The sequence below is a fragment of the Halichoerus grypus genome, chromosome 13, assembly GCF_964656455.1.
Source record: "Halichoerus grypus chromosome 13, mHalGry1.hap1.1, whole genome shotgun sequence".
Lineage (NCBI taxonomy): Eukaryota > Metazoa > Chordata > Mammalia > Carnivora > Phocidae > Halichoerus > Halichoerus grypus.
The window spans coordinates 81,380,654-81,400,736 of NC_135724.1; the positions used below are offsets into that span (position 1 = coordinate 81,380,654).

Here is a 20,083-nt window from a genome sequence, read left to right on the forward strand (position 1 = left end):
TTGTATTCCGAGCCCTGGTACCTTCACTCCCGGGTCTCTTTATCTGAGGTCTTGGGCAGAGGTCCTTTTCATCTGCCTGTGACAAGGCCTCCTTCTGGAGGGAGGACAGGACCTTGAAGACATTTCCTCCACTCTGACTCAGTACCAGTGAGTCACTTCCACTCCACTCCTGCTCCCTCATCCTCTGCATCCCCATCCTCCAAACTCTAGGATCCAAAAAAAACACTGGACTCTTTTATTTGGGGTTCTTTTTTTTTTTTTTTAAGGTTTTTATTTGTTTGACAGAGAGATAGAGAGAGAGCACAAGTAGGCAGAGCGGTGGGCAGAGGGAGGGGGAGAAGCAGACTCCCCGCTGAGCAGGGATCCTGATGCTGTGCTCGATCCCAGGACTCTGGGATCATGACCCGAGCCGAAGATAGACACTTAACTGACTGAGCCACCCAGGTGTCCATAACTGGCATGTTTTACTTAGCATAACGTCCTCAAGGTTCACCCGTGTTGTAGTGTATGATAGAATTTCCTTCCTTTCTAAGGCTAAATAATATTCTCCTGTCTGTATATACTGCATTTTCTTTACCGTTCATCTGTCAGGGGACATTTGGGGTGCTTCCACCTCTTGGCTACTGTGAATAATGTTTCTATGAACATGGGTGTGCAAATATCTTTTTTGAGACCCTGCTTTCAATTCTTTTGGATATATACCCAGAAGTAGGGTTACTGGTTCACATGGTAGTTCTACTATTTGTAATTGCTTGGGGAACTGCCATACTGTTTTTTACAGCAATTGCATCTTTTTACAGGTCCAAGCAACAGTGCATGAGGGTTCCAATTTCTCCAAGTCATCTCTAATACTTGCTATTTTTCTGGGGGATTTTGGAATAGCCTCCTTATGGGTGCAGGTGATATCTCATTGTGGTTTTGATTTGCATTTCTCAAATGATTTGTGATGGTGAGCATCTTCTGTTGGGCACAACAATGTGAATATGCTTAACGCCACCGAAGTGTACCCTTAAAAATAGTTAAGATGGTAAATTTTATGTTATGTGGTTTTTACTACACTTAAAAATTTTTTTTAAAAGATTTTATTTATTTTAGAGAGAGAGCTTGTGTGTGAGCGGAGGGAGGGGCAGAGGGAGCGAGCATCTCAGGCAGATTCCGCGCTGAGCGCAGACCCCGACGTAGGGCTCCATCTCAACAAACCTGAGATCATGACCCAAGCCGAAATCAAGAGTCTGATGATTAACCAACTGAGCCACCCGGGAGCCCTTAAAAAACATTTTTAAATGAACAACAAAAAAAGAATGAAGTCCTGATACGTGCTACAATGTGGATGAATCTTGAAAATGTTAAGTGAAAGAAGCCAGACACAAAAGGCCAACGTTATTTGATTCCATTTATATGAAATCTCCGGAAGAGGCAGATCCATTGAGACAGAAAATAGATTAGTGGTTGCCAGGCGCTGGGGTGGACGAGGGGAGGGCTACCCATGGGTATTGAGTTTGTTTTGAGAGGATAAAATGATCTGGAATCGGACTGTGGTGATGGTTGCATGCAAACTTGTGAATACACAAAAACCCACTGAATATGTACACTTTATGCAAAGGGTTTTTTAAAAAGCAAGTGTCTTAAGAATATAGAGTGTGTGATCTTATCTATGGTTTTTAAAAAAGCTGTATCTTTATATGTTGTCTATAATGCATATATATGTAAATGCATAATTGGAAGGATAAATAACAAATGGTTAACTGTGGTTTTCTTTAGAGAGGAATACAAATTTAAAATTTGTTAGAGGGACTTTCACTTCCCACAAATGGACTCAATTGTTTTAAATTATATTTTTGCAAATTTTCCTTTTAAAAAAATGAACATACTTCTTCTGACTTGACTAACAAAAAGGGATTTAAAAGCTAGGAAACTAAAGTAAGCCAAATAATTAGTATGATGATATTGATTATTTGACATATAAAATATAGAGAAATCATAATTTTTATAATTATAATGATTAAAGACTATAAATTATAATGAGCCATAATATAATTTATATAATTATTATATTTTATTAATATATTTTCATGTGATTAATATATAATAAAGTGTAAAATAAAATAATATGTATGTGTATTCTGCATGTCCCAGATGGCATGATACTTATCCAGCTCTCGTCTTTACCAGGTTCCATGCTAACAGGTAAGGGCAATAGTTATCATTCCCATTTTACAGTGGAGGAAACTGAGGCTCAGAGAGATCTTGTACCTTAGAAGCAGTGGGCTAGATTATAAATCCAAGTGTGTTTGATCCCAGAACCCAGGCCTTATCCTGTAGTCAGTAGAAAAGACTGGAATGCAGGCTGGGAAAGAGCACATGAGAAAATGAAGTCACTAAGAAGGTAGATGTTGAGGACAAGAGCAGTGGACCCTGTGATCTGATATATGGACCCTGTGATCTGATATATAGTTAGGTGAAGATGCCCCCAAAAGATAGGCTGCACCCTGAGGCAGAGAAGATAAGCAACTGAAGGAAGGGGCACCTGATGGTGCAGTCGGTTAAGCCTCTGACTCTTGGTCTCGGCTCAGGTCCTTATCTCATGGTGGTGAGATTGAGCCTTACATGCTCAGCGTGGAGTCTGCTTGAGATTCTCTCTCCCTCTCCCTCTGGCCCTCCCCTCCTCATGCTCTCTCCTTCTCTCTAAAATAAATAAATAAATCTTAAAAAAAAAAAAAAAGGCAATTGAAAGAAGACCAGATGTTGCCTGGAAAGAGAAACTAAATTGATTATCAAGAAGATAGTTTCTAGCAAAGAAGAACCATCTGCAAGATTCTAGAGTTTTGTGAGCAAGAGTTACCAGAATAAATCCTCTCCTGAGTACTACATTCAGTGTCCACTTCGGTTGGGGCCAACACTCTATTTGTTCACTTGCCATTTACTGAACATCTATTTTGGGCTAGACCCTGGGGACACAGAAGTAGATGAGACACTGTCTGTACCTTCAAGGAGGCTCCAGGCTGGCACAGGAAAGGCAGACATGGAAAGCAATGATTACAATTCAGAGTGGCAAGGGTTAGGATATGAATTTTTGCAGGGCACTAGGGGAATGCAGAGGAAGGGCACCTGCACCTCCTCTATACACCACAGAAGACTTCCTGGAAGAGGTGACCACTTGAGCTTGAAGAATTGCTGGTAATCATCCAGATGAAGGAGGGAACAAAGGGCGTCCCTTGTAGCAGAAAGAGCAAGAACATGGTTGGGGGATAGGGAGGTGTAGTGAGAACATGATTCGGTTGAAACAGCTGTTGTCTGATGTGGCTGGAGCTTTGGGGATAAGGGTGAGCTCCTCGAGACAGAGGCCATGCTGTGTTTGTTCCCCGGTGTCTAGCACAGCGCCTGGTACCCAGTGAGGGTCAGAACTCCAGTAAAGACAGGGAACAGAGGGGAGGGGCTGGCCTCCAGAGCTGAAGTGTGTGAGTCCCTGAAGGGTTTGCATCTTTTCAAAGAATGAACAGATCTGCTGAAAGGTGAAATTTCACATTTCTTGGGGTTTCGCTTTTTGAAGGTCTCATATTTGTAAAAATACAATTTCACTGCTATTTTACCATTGGAATGGTCAGAAATACATGTTGGAAAGAAAAAGGAAACCTAGGGATAGCGAACCTCAGGGCAACTTAGTTTTCCAGGAGTCTAATCTCCCAACTCCTTTCTGTTTCCACCAACGCCCTCTATCCTGTGAAAGCACCCAGCTGGCGCCCTCCTTCTCCAGCACCCAGCTGAGGGCCAGGACTGCCAAGCCACACAATGCTGTCACAGAGTCCATGAAGGAACGGGCAATTTTCTCCTTCAGTGCCTATGTATTCTTTTTTTTTTTTTTTTTAAGATTTTATTTATTTATTTGAGAGAGAAAGAATGAGACAGAGAGAGCATGAGAGGGGGGAGGGTCATAGGGAGAAGCAGACTCCCCACCAAGCGGGATGCGGGACTCGATCCCAGGACTCCAGGATCATGACCTGAGCTGAAGGCAGTTGCCCAACCAACTGAGCCACCCAGGCGCCCTCAATGCCTATGTATTCTTATGTTACATAGTGTTCTAATAAGCTTAGTCACCTGGGCTCCAAGGAAGAGCATATATAAGTAGCAGTTAAAGTAGCAAAATAAAGTAGCATATTGACAGTAGCAAGAAGCATGATTATGTTAATAGTTACCAATTATTGGGTATCTACTACCTGCTGGGCACTTTACTGGCACATGCCTGGTGAAATCCACTCATTGGTCCAGGAAACTGAGGCTCAGAAAGGGGAAGATAACTTTCCTAAGGACGCACGGAAACATAAGCAAGCCTGATGCCTGGGAGGACCAGCATCTGTGTTCAGTGCCGCACTGAAACAGCAGTCTAGGGCCATTTTGTGTGGGGGATAAACCCCTCTAGTTTTTTCAGATAACACAGCGCAGGAGCCAGTGTTCACAATGTTCACACACACAAAAGCTCATTGCTTGAAGCGTCATGAGAAAATGCCGCATTGTGTCCACCGTGTTCCGTTCAGGGTAAGGGAACTATGTGATACATTTCAGAAATATGTGAACTTGCATAAGTGCGTGAGTCCTGGCTTTGTCCATGAGCTGTGACCTTGAGCAAGCTCCTCAACAACTCTGCGCCTCCTCTCCTCCTCTAGATGGTGAGGGTTATTGTTTGAACCAGTAATCTCTGAAATTCTTTGAGTTCCTTGCAGCTTGGCGCAACTCTTATCTCTTGGGAGACCTTGGCTGTGGGACCAAGAGTCCATTCAGGGCCGAGAGCGCCACCTGGTGATTCAAGCTTGTAAGTGAGGTTTTTCCCTTCCTCGTGGGCCCAGCCAACAATTCTGGTTTAGACCTCCAGGCTTATTCTGTTTTGCTCTTTTCCTAACTCCTTGAAATTGCTTTTAAAATGTTGGGAATATGTGCATTCCCCTAAGGAGAGGGTACAAACTTTTGATCACAAAGTTCTCTTTTTTCTCTTTTTAAAGATTTTATTTTTAAGTCATCTCTATACCCAAGGTGGGGCTTGAACTCACAACCCCGAGATCAAGAGTTGCATGTTCTGGGGCGCCTGGGTGGCTCAGTCGGTTAAGCATCTGCCTTCCGTTCAGGTCATGATCCCAGAGTCCCGGATCGGGCCCCGCGTCAGGCTCCCTGTTCAGCAAGGAGTCTGCTTCTCCCTCTCCTTCTCCCCTTCTCCCTACTCCTGCTCACTCGCTCTCGCTCACTCTCTCTCTCACATAAATAAATAAAATCTTTTAAAAAAAAGAGTCGCATGCTCCACCCACTGAGCCAGCCAGGCGCCCCTCATCCCAAGGTTCTTAATCCCTGAAGTGTCCCCCCAATCCAAGTTTTTACTTCTCCAAGTAAATGTGAGGCCCAGAGCAGAAGTGATTCACTTTATAAACATGGGCTTGAATCTGTGACTTCATTAGGAAAGTTATTTCACCTTCTCAAGCCTCAGCTTCCTTATTAGTAAAATATAGGTAAGAAAGAGTATCTACTTCAGAAGTTTGCTCAGAAGATGGAAGGAGACATTCCTTGGAGAGTGGACCTGGCAAGAGCAAATAGTATATATTCTAAGGGAGCTTTCTGGAAATCTTACAGGAAGTCAGCCATCCCCTGGAAAAGACAGGATGCAAGTGTTTACCATGTCTCTACCAGTTTAGTAAGACTAAGTTCTCCTGGTCAGGGAATGCAAAAATCTTAAACTTGAATTAAGTTTAGTACATTTGGCTTTGAGAAATGGGATGGAGCTTTTGCAGGTTTGGGAGAAAGAACTGAAGCAGGCAATGATCAGATGCTGGAACCCTAAAAAGTTGGGAATTCTTAGGGATGCCTGGGTAACTCAGTCGGTTAAGTGTCTGCCTTTGGCTCAGGTCATGATCCCAGGGTCCTAGGATCGAGTCCCACATTGGACTCCTTGCTCGGCGGGAAGCCTGCTTCTCCCTCTGCCTGCCGCTCCCCCTGCTTGTGCTCTCTCTCTGACAAATAAATAAATAAAATCTTTAAAAAAAGAAATTTGGGAATTCTTGGCTATATATCCCCAAACGAGTTTGATTGAAATCTTAGGGAAAAGAAAAAACAATGGCATAAAATGCTACTTGATTGAATTCCCATTCAGGTGCTTTGGCATACACAGAGCCCAAACAAAGTAAAGAGGGGCAGGCTTTTGTAAATGCCAGCCTGCTCACAGTAGAGCAGCAAGGGAAGCAAGAACAATCTTTCCAGAAGACATACATGGAGTGATGGGTAAATAAGGCAGAGAAGAAACTAGCAAAGGGGGCCCTGAGTTCTCTGGGTCACTTAGTGGCTTGAATGTTTATTGAATGTCCATCAACTGATGAATGGATAATACAAATGTGGTATCTCCATACCATGGAATATAATTTGGCCACAATAAGGAATGAAGTGCTGATAGATGCCACGATACCCGTGAACCTTGAGAACATTATGCTAAGTGAAAGCAGCCAGACACCACACATGTTGTTTGATTCTGTTTATACGAAATGTCCAGAATAGGCAAATCCACAGAGATAGGAGGTAGATTTGTGGTTGCCAGGGGCTGGAGGTGGAGAGAATTGAGGGTGATAACTAAAGGGTGAGGTATTTCTTTTCAGGGTGGCAAAAGTAAGAAATTGTTTGTGACAACTCTGACAACTAAAAAGCACTGAACCATACACTTTATTTTTAAAGATTTATTTATTTATTTTGGAGAGAGAGCGAGCATGCAGAGGGGAGGGGCAGAGGGAGAGGGAGAGAGAGAGATCCCAAGCAGACTCCCTGCTGAGCACAGAGCCCGACATGGAGCTCGAACACAGCCCTGAGATCACGACCTGAGTGGAAATCAAGAGTCAGAAGCCCAACCAACTGACCCACCCAGGCACCCCTGAACCATACACTTTAAATGAGTGAATTCAGGGGCTCCTGGGTGTCTCAGTTGGTTAAGCATCCAACTCTTGATCTCTGCTCAGGTCTTGATCTCAGGATGCTGAGATCAAGTCCCATGTAGAGCCTACTTAAAAAATAAAATAAAATAAATGAATGAATTCATAGTATATAAAGCTATTGGGGAAAAAAACCTCATTGAACTTCACATATCTGGGTAATCATAACAGCCAAATCTTCTTCATTACATAAACTTTGAAAATACAACTGTTGATGGCTGTATAATATTCCAACAGGTGCATATTAAATAACCAGCAAAAACTGTAGTCTCCAGAAGTTGGAGAGACTGGGTGTTACTGAGAAGAGGACTAGGACCAGAAGACTTACTTTTCAGATATAATTTCACTGTAAAATTGCTTGGATTTTTTTCAGTATGATTCACCCAATTCACAAATACCAGTGAAGTGTCTCTGTTCATTGTCCCATGTGTGTATTATTTTTTTCTCAGTGTTCTCCCACTTCCCCATTTTCTTCTGCATTTAAAAAATTTTTTAATTGTGGTAAAATATGCATAACATAAAATTTACCATCTTAACCTATTTAAGCGTACATTTCAGAGGCATTAAGTACATTCCCAATGTTATGCAACCATCACACCATCTGCCTCCAGAACACTTTCCATCTTGCAAAACTGAAACCCCGTGCCCATTAAACACTAACCCCCACCCCACTCCCCCCAGCCCCTGGCAACCACCCTTCTAGCTCTCTCTTAGGAATCTGACTGCATGAGGCACCTCAAATAAGTGGAATCACACAGTATGTGTCTTTTTGTGACTGGCTTGTTTCACTTAGCACAATGTCAGCAAGGTTCATTTGATTTTTTCTTTTTTTTTACCATTAATCTTTTATTACTTTTCCAGTTAAAAAGACTAGTTACTTGTAAAAAAAATTACAATGTATATTTATATAGCTAAAGAAACAAGCAGGAGGGCACCTGGGTAGCTCAGGTCATGATCCCAGTGTCCTGGGATGGGGCCCCACATGGGGCTCCCTGCTAGGCGAGACTGCTTCTCCCTCTTCCTCTGCCTGCCCCTCCCCCTGCTTGTGCTCTCTCTCTCTGTGTGTCAAATAAATAAATAAAATCTTAAAAAAAAAAAGAAAAAGAAACAAGCAGGAGTCAAAACTTTGTGTAAAATATCATCACAGCATTGTAAAAAAAAAATCACACACATTGGAACTCATCAGAAATGACTAGAAGTTTCTAGTGATGTAACTAACGATTTCTAGATGGGTTATAGTTACACTTTATTTCCTACTTTTCTGTTTTTCATTATTCTAGAGTGAGCCTGATATGCTTATAATCAGGAAAAAGCAATGCCATCTAGGAAATAGGTGTGTCAACTTTGGAAAAATGTTTCATCCAAGTTTTCTCTGGAAACCCTGAGTTTACTAAGTTCTTCTACTGCTGTAAATTAAATATACTTGCTGTTATCAACCCATATGTCCTAATTCGAAGTTAGGAAAATCACATTTATTTTGGCCAACAAATGGCATTCAACAGTGTGAGATCAAAGAACAGGAGACTAATCAAAGAATGATTTTGGGGTGCCTGGGTGGCTCAGTCGTTAAGCATTTGCCTTCAGCTCAGGTCATGATCCCGGGGTCCTGTGTCTCTCTCTGTCAAATAAATAAATAAAATCTTAAAAAAAAAAAAAAAAGAATGGTTTTTACCTGAGTCATCTGTCTGGCTCCTGGGCCATCCAGTCAAAAGTTTCCCACCTTGGAGTTACCTCATTGAGGGAGACTGGTGTATTCCCAGGGTGCTGGCTTGGGAGAACAGATTGTACATCCAGTAAAGTCACTTCCCAGCGAGCGCCTGGAATTGGTTATGGTGGAGGGATTTACACCAGGGAAATCGGCCAACACTACAAGTCAACCCCCTATCACCACCAGCAGGAGAGTCTGTGGTTAGACATTCACCAGCTTACCTGCTAGGCTGCATTCATCTCCTAGAGGGGTGGGTCATCCCCCTCCCTTCAGCCCCCTGGCTGCCCATTTCTCAGGGAACTGGCTGGTCATTTCCTGTGCCCCATTTTGCTTTCTGGGTTTGGGTCCGCCTTCCACATTCTGTGGTTCTTTGCCACTCAGAGATAACAAACTTCACCCTCCTGGTCTCGAGTCCAGAGAAAAGAGGCTGGTCTCTGGTCAAAAATAGACTCATTTGACAACTCTCCATTTTTCCACTTTCCTATCTCATCCTGCCAGCTTCTTCTTAGAACTTCGCCTGATTTCAGGAACTTTCCTGCTATGGCCTCTGCATGCCAGTTCTTTTCTTCTGGGCAGAAGGCAGAGGAGAGGTGCGAGGAGGTGGTGTTTTGGGAAGGCTTAGCAGGCTTTCTTTTCCAGAGAACAAGCCAGGTTGGTTTGGTTGTCCCTGTTCCTTGAGGTGCCAGCCTGTGGGTCCCAGGCCTCTCCACGGGGGTACAGGTAGGATGGTCATGCGCCTCTTTATATTTCTTGAAGTGCAGGGGTGCAGAGCTTACTGAGTAGCCAGGCTGCTACCCCAGCTGTTCCTGACTGGCCTGCTCTTTCCAAAGCCCCCAGGAGAATATCTCTAGGTTGAACAGAGAAGCAGGTTGTTGCTAAGAAACCTTTCAGCATTGCCTCTAGGGAGAGGACAGAAGAGGAGTAGCCGGGTGGAAATAATAGGTAGCTTGATGGCCTCAGAGACCCAGGCTGTAGGAGGGCTGGCTAGGGAGTCAGGTGGGAGCCCCATGCTGTCCCTCCCTCCAAGACTGAATAAGACAGCTGTGCCTCAGACCTGGGTTCAGATCAGCCCCCCAACATTTCCCCCCCTCCCACTTGCTGTGTCCCCTGGCCTCTCTGAGCCATCTCTACATTCAGAATGATAATCCCTACCTCTCAGGGTTGTGTTGAGGAGTCAGTGAATTCATGTAGGTAAAGCACTTAACCCAGGGAAGTTCTCTCAATTCACCAGAGGTGAAAACAAAACGAAATAAAAACAGCCCTGTGTAGCAGCCTGAGCGGAGAGGTGTTTGAGCCTTATGTTTAATATGTGCTTGTGGGGTTTAGGATTAATATATGACTGTAGATTGGGGTTGATGCCTTAACAACACTTTGCCGAGTCCCTTCCTGCAAGTCAACTCACTCCGTCTTTCCAACAACCCGTGAGGCACAGATCATAGAACTAAGGCTCTGAAAGGTCCCTACCTTGTTAGGGACCCCACGGTGAACCCCCACCTCACTGGTCACTGGTGCTTTCTACTGTACTGCCCAGAGCAGCCCGAGGTGCTACTGAACATCAGGGTGGGGCAGTTCCTGACGGCTTCTGTCTCAGGGCTGGCCACAGCCCGTACCCAGACCAGAGAGGGTGGGTGTCTCCTGGGCCACACAGCTGTCCTTGGAGCCCTGCTCAGGGGCATGCCCATGTCTGCCGGCCCAGTGACCGCCAAAGCATCCAGACGGTAGTAGCCTTTGTATAAGTAGCAAAATAATTTTGTTTGGCAGGTTTTGGTGTGGGACAGAGATGGGCTCTAGTCCTGGCTTTGCCACCAACCAGCTCAGTGACTCAGAGCTTACCCTCCTGGAGCTCTGGGTATGTCATTTATTCAGTGGGCTCGCATGATTTCTTAGGTACAAGAATTGTAGGGAGGGCTCAATGAGATTAAGTTTCTAAAGTGGCTTTGGAAAAAGGCCCCAGCCATGCAAACTATTCAGCATTGTAAACCATCCCAAAGGAAGTTGATCCTTCTGCAGGGTGGAGAACTGGTCATAAGCACCTTGTATTTGACTCAGCAAATATATCAGGAGGGCCTGTTCTGTGCAATTCCCCACCTGAGGTACCACAAGGGTCACAGAAAATTCCAGATCCTCAGCTGGAGACTTGCCAGCTATTGATTTGACTTTTATCTTGTTCGCTTCAGGTGGGGAATGTGAGGTAGGGAGTTTGTCAGAAAAGCTTGAGGAGCTACAATATCAAAGCCAACAAACTCTCCTTTGTTTATTTAACAAATACATAGTGGGTGGTTATGAAGTGCCAGGCACTGAGGAAACAGGAAGAGGTTATGTAGGATAGAATTTACCTTCCACCTCAAGGTAAAAGATGAAACACCAAACTGCAGGGAAAGGAGGAAAACTGTCAGGAGCCAGCTGAAGAGTTAAATCATTTCGCAAAAGAGGGAAAAGGGAAGAACCGTGCAATTTTATGGCTCAGTTCATCAGGCAAAACACACTCTTTTTATTAGTTTCAAGAGGATTTCATCATGGAAGAAGTATTTCAATAAGGGGCCTTTGGGCAACAGAACAGATGATGTTTCTTAACAGCAATTTTTGGTTTTTGCCCCAATATTTTATGATGAACATTTTCAAACATACAGAAAAGTTGAAAGAAGGCAAACACCCTTAATTGCAATTTTTTTTTTTTTTTTTTTTTAAAGGAAGTTCCACCTAGGGCAGTTTCAAGTATCAGCTTTTCCTGAGGATATGGTAACCTTGTTTTTCCTAGGACAGGATGGAGTGAGGATGTGGCAGGGAAGAGGGATGGCAGCTCTCTGGGAATCAGACTGGATGGGGTTGCGGTGAGGGGGGGGGCGGGGTACAGAAAGCTCTGAGAACCGAGTTCTGCTGACCCCTGGGTTCTCGATCTTGCTGTGTGGTCTCAGCTAGTTCACAGCCGCCTTTGGCTGCGGGTCTAAGGGATCATCTTTCTCCTGCTCCAGACTTGCCCTCTTCGTTCTGCAAAGGGTAGAAGAAGACAGCCATGGCGGCCCTGGCGTCCGCCCTGAGCACGGGAAAGCACGGGAGAACCCTGCAAGAGCTAAGCTGGGACGCCGAGGGGACCCCGAATTCTGCAGCTTGGCAGCCCGCCCCTCCGGCTGGCCACGCTCCTCCGGGTGCTGCAGCCGGAGCGCCCGGGAGGGGAAGCAGCGGGCGAGCCGGGGCGGGGGTGCCGTCCTGCGGCAGCTGCAGGGCTCTGCCCGGCCCAGCTGTCCCCGCGACTCCGGGCTGCGGTCCCGGGCCGAGTGGGCTCGGGGAGGGACCGGCCTCCGCGCTCCACCCCCGGCCGGGCCGGACTCTGCTCCGCGCGCCCGGGCGCGCGCCCTTTGCATAAAGCCCTCCTCCCCGGCCAAGGTAGAGGAAGTTGGGCTCCCGCCTGGATGGGAGGCGGGAGGGAGTCCCGCTCCTGTTGTTTTCCGCGAGCGGGAGTGGGTGGCGGGCGCAGAGGGCGGGGTGCGCCCTCCCACCCCGGGCCGGGCGCTCCGGAGACAGAATCGCGCCGGGAGCCCAGCGCGGCTCCCACCGGCGGACATCGGGCTCAGCCCAAGCATCCTTCCTGGGGGCTGCGGAGAGTCGGGCTCCTCTGTCGTTCCGAGGACCTGGGAGGAGCACTCAGTACCCCAGGGGCCGGGGCCCTGGGGAGGGGAGGGGCGCACACCCACCCAGCCGGAGCCTGCGTTTCCTGAGGAGCCCCTGCCGGCGTCTGGGGCGAGATGGCCGCGGGCGTCCGGGCGTCCCAGCCGCAGGTCCTTGTCTGCCTCGGGGTGCTGCTGGCCCGCTGGGTCGCCGCAGGTAAGGGGCCGCGATCCGGAGGGAAAAGTTGAGTTTCGCCAGGCAAAGGGGAGAGCCAGGGACCCAATTCCCTCCAACTCCGCGGGAGCCAGTTGTAGCCGCGGCTCCGCAGCCTCCCCGGGAGGGTCTTGAGTTTCCTGCTCGCTCGCAGCTCGGCTCTCTTTGCAGGAAGGAATTTTCCCGGGCGCCTGATGGAGGGCAAGATAGCCCTAGTCGCTTGGAGTGGGCAGCCAGCGAGGCTGCAGAGGGCCTGCGGAGAGGGGATGGGAGAACTGGGGAATTTGAAGATGGGAAAATTGGAGAGGCACGTGTAGGGGAGAAAGTGGTTTTTGTTGTGGCTTTTTTGTTGGTTGGTTTTTTGTTTTTTGTTTTTTTAAGCGTCGGATGTAAATTTGCGTTCTGGTTTTACCTGCTGCGCTGGGGCTCAAACTCCAGGCTCCTTTATTTTTCTCTCCTTCCCCTGCCCAAGGTTGAACTCGCTTTACACTTGTAACCTGTGGATTTCCCTACACACCCCTTGCAAGCCGACCTGTTCGGACTAGCACGTTCAAAACCGTGCCTTCCGTCCTTCGCCTTAAAGAAACACAAAACAAAACCTTTTATTTTGAAGGTATTTCAGACTTTCAGAAAATTTGCCCTTACACTTGACATGACCTCTTACACTTGACATCTTCCACTTGGCAGAAGGTCTTAAATGCTTCACCTGTGCTCTCCCTCCTAACAATTAGTTTACAGGGTTGCTTACAAAAATATATAGGATATAAAAATATTGAAAAAGCATTTTTGACTTTAATGCACCAGCGAATGTGTGCTTTGTGTGCAGGGCAGGGTGACGAGCAGGGAGAGCGAGGACTCAGGTAGAGGGAAAGGAGATGGGGCCAGCAGGTGGTGTACCTTGCCAGAATACTTGGAGTGTTATTTTCTGTGTTACCCATGCCCACACACACTGCTGATCGGTTCCTGCAGGAATTGCCCCCCCGAGCTTCCTAGCAGCAAGTGCCAAAAGTTCCTAACCCTTAGGCTCTCCTAAGATTTTTTGTTTTGTTTTTAGCAATCATTTAAAGGCAGTAACATTTCCCATAATCTAGGTTTCCAGTTTATCTGGAAAAATCTGATGATCTGGCAGCACAGGGCTTTTCCACCTGGAACTGAGCAGCGGTGACCCCCTTCTACCTAGGGCATGTGACCCCAAATTTGTTTTGCCTCTCCTGTTGTAGTACTTACCCCTGACCCTCTTCAGTTATGGACCTTACCTGCTGGCCCCTGCTGGTATTTGACTTAGTGATCACTGTGCTACGGGGAGGCGGCGAGGACAGTCTCCGGCTTGCTCTCTCCGGAAGTTAAAGGTGATAGTTGCCGGGGCGCCTGGGTGGCTCAGGTGGTTAAGCGTCTGCCTTCGGCTCAGGTCATGATCTCAGGGTCCTGGGATCGAGCCCCGCATCAGGCTCCCTGCTTGGCGGGGAGCCTGCTTCTCCCTCTCCCTCTACTGTTCTCCCTGCTTGTGCTCTCTCGCTCTCTCTGTCAAATAAATAAATAAAAATCTTTAAAAAAAAAAAAAAAGGTGATTGTTCCCTTCCCTCTGGCTGGCTGCAGTGTTTACTGCGCTGTGAACATCAATGGCCTTGGGACATCAGAACCCTGGGTGGAAGTCGTCACTCTGGAATGAACCAGCTTTTAGCCCGGCTGCGGCTCACCACACAGGGACACTGCCTCCATGCCGTGCCCAGCCATTTTGATACCCAGGCCAAGTTCACCTTCGTGGGTAGTGCCAGGGGGCTTCCCCAGCTTGGTGTATTTTTTTTTTTTTTTAAAGATTTTATCTATTTATTTGACAGAGAGAGAGCACAAGTAGGCAGAGAGGCAGGCAGAGGCAGAGGGAGAGGGAGAAGCAGGTTCCCCGTGGAGCAGGGAGCCCGATGCGGGACTCGATCCCAGGACCCTGGGATCATGACCTGAGCTGAAGGCAGACGCTTAACCAACTGAGCCACCCAGGCGCCCCCAGCTTGGTGTATTTTTGTTGTTTGTTTTTCAAATTGGGAGTTATCTCAGGGGAAAAAAAATTGTCACTTCACTCCTGACAATGTTCATGCCTGCACTGTCACCTCAGCTTATAAATCCCGGGTCATTCTTGGGAAAAGGTTGGTAGGAAAAAAAATAAGTGTTTGGGTACAATCTCAACTCTGTGAATGATAATATGAGGGCAGCATTGGGAAATGGTTGTTTATATTGTTCCCTCCTTAGGTCCATATTCTGAATTTAAGGTCAGGGGGGAGGCATTCGCAGACCCTGTGGATACCATGTGGACAACTTCTAGTAACACAAACTGTTATGATGTCTTATTGTCTCATCCTGTCTGATCGGGAGACCAGAATAAATCCCTGAGACCCCAAGGATTGAAGACCTCAGTGGCAGTCCCAGCTCTCCCAGCGACTTGAGGGGGCCTTTAAGGAAATCACTTAAGCTTTCTGAACCTCAGTTTTCTCATCTGTGAAATGAGGGCGCATGGGATGATCAAGCATGGAACCAGTGCACCCTCAAGGACCGCCCCTGTGTGTCCATGTCAGACAGACGTCACTAACTGATGACTGTATTCTTTTCCACTGAGCCGGGGCTCTGCCTGCCTCATCTTGAACCCAACCCCTCAGGACTGCCACATCTCAGGACGAGATGACCTCCAAGGTCACCTTTAGCTTCAGTGGCTAAAAAGAATGGAGTGAGCAAAGCCAGGAGGAGTGAAATGCCTTAAAATGGTTTCTTTTGTGATTGTGTCTTTCTACTCCTTGGAGGAGAAGACAATGTTAGCTCAAGTTCCAGAACTAGACTTTTGCCAGGGCTTTTCCAAGTTCTTTATTCATTTGCCAGGGAGCTGAGAAGGGGCAGGTCTGTAGGTCTCATGAACACACGCTGCATCTGTAATTCTACAGTTCATCTTCTCTCTTCCGTGGGCATTGCCACTGAGAACTTGGGTTCTCAGGCCTAATTGTTTAAAAATAATTCTCACCTGCTTTTCAAAGTGATTGTTCAGAAGCCTGTCTTGCTGTTTTGGAATCTCTAGCATTAGATGACATTGTCTGCCTTCCAGTGAGTGGCTTAGAGTTTTTTGGTTCTTTTTTTTTTTTTCCATGTTGTCCTGGGATTTGGGAGTGGTGTGGCCAAGATGAGGAGAGAGCTGGAAGGTCCCGTGGCTCCAGGCTGGCTTCCAATCTTTCAAATGGAACCCCTTCCAACCAGACAAAAGGCCAAAGACCGATCACTGTTACTCTTTCCTTTATAATAGGGAAGGATTTTCAGAGGCAGATGGCAGTTTATTTATTTTTTTACTGCTTTATTGAGATATAATTTACATACCATAAAATTCACCCTTTTAAAGTATATAATTCAGTGGTTTTAGTATATATTCACAAGATTGTACAACCGTCACCACTAATTCAGTCCGGAATATTTTCATCACTCCCCCCGCTCCCCACAAAAAAGAGCAGTATGCTTGACTATTAGCAGTCACTCCTCACTACCTCCTTCGCCTCAGACAAGCCACTTTCCCCAGCCCTAGACAACTGCTAATCTACTTTCTATTTCCACAGATTTGCCTATTTTGCACATTTCACGTAAATGGAATCACACACTATGTAGTCTTTTAGGACTGCCTTCTTTCACTTACTATAATGTTGTCAGGATTCATCCATGCTGTAGTATGCACTCCATTCCTTTTTATGGCCAAATAATATTCCCCCTGGATGGATATATCACATATTATTTATCCATTCATCAGCTACTGGGCATTTGGGTTGTTTCCATCTTTTGGCAATAATGAATAATGCTGCTCTGAACGCACATGTAAAGTCTGTGTAGACATACGTTTTCATTTCTCCTGGATCTACACCTCAGAGTGGAATTGCTGAGTCATGCCGTGACTTTAACCTTGTGAGGAAGTGCCACGCTGTTTTCCAAAGTAGCTGCCCCATTTAAAAATCCTACCAGCAATGTGTAAGGATTCCAGCTTCTCTGCATCTTTGCCAGTATTTGTTCATTTGCTATGGTCTTTGATTTTAGCCACTCTAGTGAGTATGAAGTAGTAGGTGTCCTCTTGTGGTTTTGATTTGCATTGCCCTGGTGACTAATGATGAGCATCTGCTCGTGTGCTTATCGGCCTTCTGTATATCTTTCTGGAGAAATGTCTATTCAGATCCTTAGCCCATTTTTAAATGGTATTATTTATCTTTTTATTGTTGAGTTGTGAGAGTTCTTCATATGTTCTGGATACAAACCCCTCATCAGATAGGTGATTTGCAAACATTTTTCTCACAGTCTGTGGGTTGTCTTCTCACTTTCTTGATGGTGTCTTTGGATGCACAAAAATTTTTATTTTGACAAAATCCAATTTAGCCATTTTTCTTTTCTCACTTGTGTTTTTGGGGTCCTGAGAAACCATTGCTTAACCCAAAGCGACAAAGATTTATTCTTTTTTTCTAAGCATTTTATAGTTTTAGCTCTTACATTTAGATCTATGGTCCATTTTGAGTTAATTTTTATATATGATGTGAGGTAAGGGGTCCAACCTCATTCTTTTGTACACAGATACCCAATTGTCCCTGTATGGTTGTCAAAGGCAACTTATTTTGTAATGAAACACCACTTTTTGCAAAACCCAGTGTATTCACATACTTTGAAAACTTCTGATGTGGTGGAAAGAGAACATTTTGGAGGATAGCAAGAAGTCTAGCTTCTGGTCCCACCCTGCTACTTTCTTACTGTAGGACTTGGAGTTAGCCCACTTTCCTTCTTGGCATCACACCTTTCTCATCTCCTGAGTGTGACAGCACGAGTAGAAGACTCCTAACAGGTTCTGCCGATTAGTCCTGGGCCTGTGGCCTCTTTGTATTTGGACACTGATTGTGGAGAGGGCTGGAAAGTTTTGACACTTCTCAGCAAATGGGCTGCATTTGCTTCTTGTTACCTGGTGACAGTCTGTGCTAGATCAGTCGCCCTTCACACCTGTCAGTCATGAGTAAGCATCAGAATCACCTGGAGGGCTTGTTAAAATGCAGCGCTACCTTCTGCCTCCACCCCTAGATAGGTGATTTATCTGAGTTAAATGTTCTGGGGTGGGACCATTGGCACTTCTAATAGCGGTGAGTCCACTCTGCTTATCTGGGCTCTTGAACATGTTGTTCCCTCTGTTGGGAACCCCATCTTCCAGTCTACCTGGCTAATTCCTACCTGTCCATCATATCTCAGTGTGGCCTGCTGGAGGAAGCCTTCCCCGGCAGTCACCCCAGCTGGACTTGGGAGCCCCTTCTCTGAGGCCGTGTCATGATATTTATCACCCTGGATCATAATTGCTAGTTTATTGTCTGTTTTCCCCACTAGACTGTGAGATCCTGGAAGTCTCTCTCTGTTTTGCCCATCACTGGCTCCCCAGTGCCTAACACAGGGCATGCCCAAAGTTGGAGCGGCAAGAGAGCTTTGACTTCCAGGATCGTTTGCACCTGAGATGGCGAGAGCCAGCAGTAGGAAGGTGGGAACAAAGCCCAGGCCCTCTTCCTTCCATCCCTTCTGGATTTCCAGGCAAATAAAACCACTTGGGTTCTGTATCGGTTATTTATTGCCACATTAGTGCTGCATAACAATCACAAAATGGCCGTAAGTACTTATTATAGGTCAAGGGCTGGGGTTAGTCAGCTCTGCTGATCTTGCCTGGGCTCACCCTCGTGTCCGGGCGTCCACTCGGTGGCTGAGGGCTGATCGGGAACGACCTCAGCTCAGACGATTGAGACACCTGGGCTTTGCACATGTAGCTTTCATCCTCCTCCTGGGACCTAACGTGGGCATGCCCTGCTCCAGGTGATGGCAGGAGGCGAGCGTGAGCAAGCCCAGTTACACGCGTGCTGCTGAAGCCTCTGCGCGCATCACGTTTGCTAGCATCTCATTGGCCAGAGCAAGCCACGTGACCCAGCGGAGAGCCCGGGTGGTAGCGCAGAGCCGTCCCGCGGTGAAGTGCACGGATAGTGCGGGGAGGGGGAGGTTTGGGGCTCTCTCTGCGATTGCCATTTACGGCAGGTTCATTAACATCAGCCCTGGCCAGTAATCCGCAGAGTGCTTAAAAACACACACCTGATTTATTTATTTTTCAATCCTAATGCAGAGGGACGGTGCACAAGGGAGGGTGTTCAGAGACGAAGAAATGTAGTAACAGCCTGACCTTTCCTCGTACAGGGTTGGAGGCTCTGGTCATTGGACAGGTTCACGAGAACATTACTCTGCACTGTGGCAACGTCTCGGGAGCAAGGGGCCTGGTAACCTGGTACCGGGATGACTCGGAGCCTGTCGTCCTCCTGTCCTACAATTCCAGTTTCCCGCCGGCTGAGCCGCGCTTCTCTCTGGCAGATGCCAGCTCGCTGCACATCACCGCGCTGAGGCCGCGGGATGAGGGCAACTACACCTGCCGGGAGGTCCTGAATGAGACCCGGTGGTTCCGAGTGTGGCTGCAGGTGGCTGGTAAGTGCGGTGGCAGGGTCCTGGGGCCGGCTGGCCAGGCGCTCGGAGCCCTGGGTGGGAGGAGGGCCTTGGAGGCATTCCCCGGTTTCATCCTGGGCTCTGCTACCTGCAAGCCCAGTGCCCTCTCACACCTGGATGTTCTCATCTGTGAAATGGGGATGAAAAGAATTCTGGTGTCCTGGGATTGCTGTGACGACTGGATTCTGGTTTATGTAGATAAAGTGCTCTTAATGGCTCCTAGCATATTAGTTAGTGATTGCTTCCAGCTTGTTAGCATCGTCCTTGCTGTTAATGCCATTTTATTATGCACCAGAGTCAGAGTATATAACATGATGGAGTCAGACTGCCTGAGTTCCTCCTGAGGTTGTGTCACCTTAAGTAAGTAGCTGAAGATCTCAGAGCATTAGTTTTCCTTATTTGTTAATTGGGGATAATACATTACAGACCTTGTAGGTGTAGTGCTCTTATGCTGTGGTGCTCACTCCAGGGCGTGGCGTGAGCTACTATTATATTACATGCTTCACTTTCCTCAAACAGTATCTTACCTGTGGATATACATGCATGAATTTAGAATGGGGGTTGGCGGTCGCCTGGGTGGCTCAGTCAGTTAAGCATCTGCCTTCAGCTCAGGTCATGATCCCGGGGTCCTGGGATCAAGTCCCGCATCGGGCTCCTTGCTCAGCGGGGAGCCTACTTCTCCCTCTGCCTGCTCCCCCTGCTTGCATGCTCTCCCTCCCTCCCTCTCCTTCTCTCTGACAAATAAATAAATAAAATCTTAAAAAAAAAAAAAGAATAGGGGTTGGCAAACTCTAGCCATATCTGTGGGCTATATCTGGCCCGCAGGCTACGAATATTTTTTACATTTTTAAATGGTTGAAAAAAACCCCAAAGACAAATGATATTTGTGACATGTAAAGATGATATGAAATTCCAGTGCCCATAAAGTAGGCTTTATTGGGACACAGCCACACTCATCCATTTATATCTGATCTCTGACTGCCTTTGGTGCTATCTTGGCAGAGTTGAGTGGCAATGATGCAGGTCATATGACCTGAAAGCCTAAAATATTTACTCTATAGCCCTTTGCAAAGAAAGTGTGCTGTTT

At 46.7% G+C, this 20,083-nt stretch overlaps 1 protein-coding gene and 1 long non-coding RNA gene across 6 annotated transcripts in view; one reads left to right on the forward strand and one right to left on the reverse strand.

The window, feature by feature from the left end:
- Positions 1 to 11,132: 11,132 nt before the first annotated feature.
- Positions 11,133 to 12,437, reverse strand: LOC118530133 (uncharacterized). The gene is made up of 2 exons (XR_004914473.2): positions 12,354 to 12,437; positions 11,133 to 11,649 (listed from the first exon to the last, which is right to left on the reverse strand). It is a non-coding gene; the product is annotated as an uncharacterized LOC118530133 (long non-coding RNA).
- Positions 12,353 to 20,083, forward strand: part of VSIG10 (V-set and immunoglobulin domain containing 10) — a 29,731-nt gene continuing 22,000 nt past the window's right edge. For 4 of the 5 annotated variants that reach the window (XR_013443495.1, XM_036083308.2, XM_036083319.2 and 1 more), the window contains exons 1-2: positions 12,353 to 12,483; positions 18,697 to 18,978. Coding sequence is in view for 4 of the 5 variants with exons in the window: in XM_036083308.2 (XP_035939201.1) it covers positions 12,405 to 12,483; positions 18,697 to 18,978 (361 nt within the window). In the remaining variant the exon portion in view is untranslated. The remainder of the gene's footprint in view (positions 12,484 to 18,696; positions 18,979 to 20,083) is intronic. The other variant, XM_078060916.1, reaches the window with a different exon arrangement.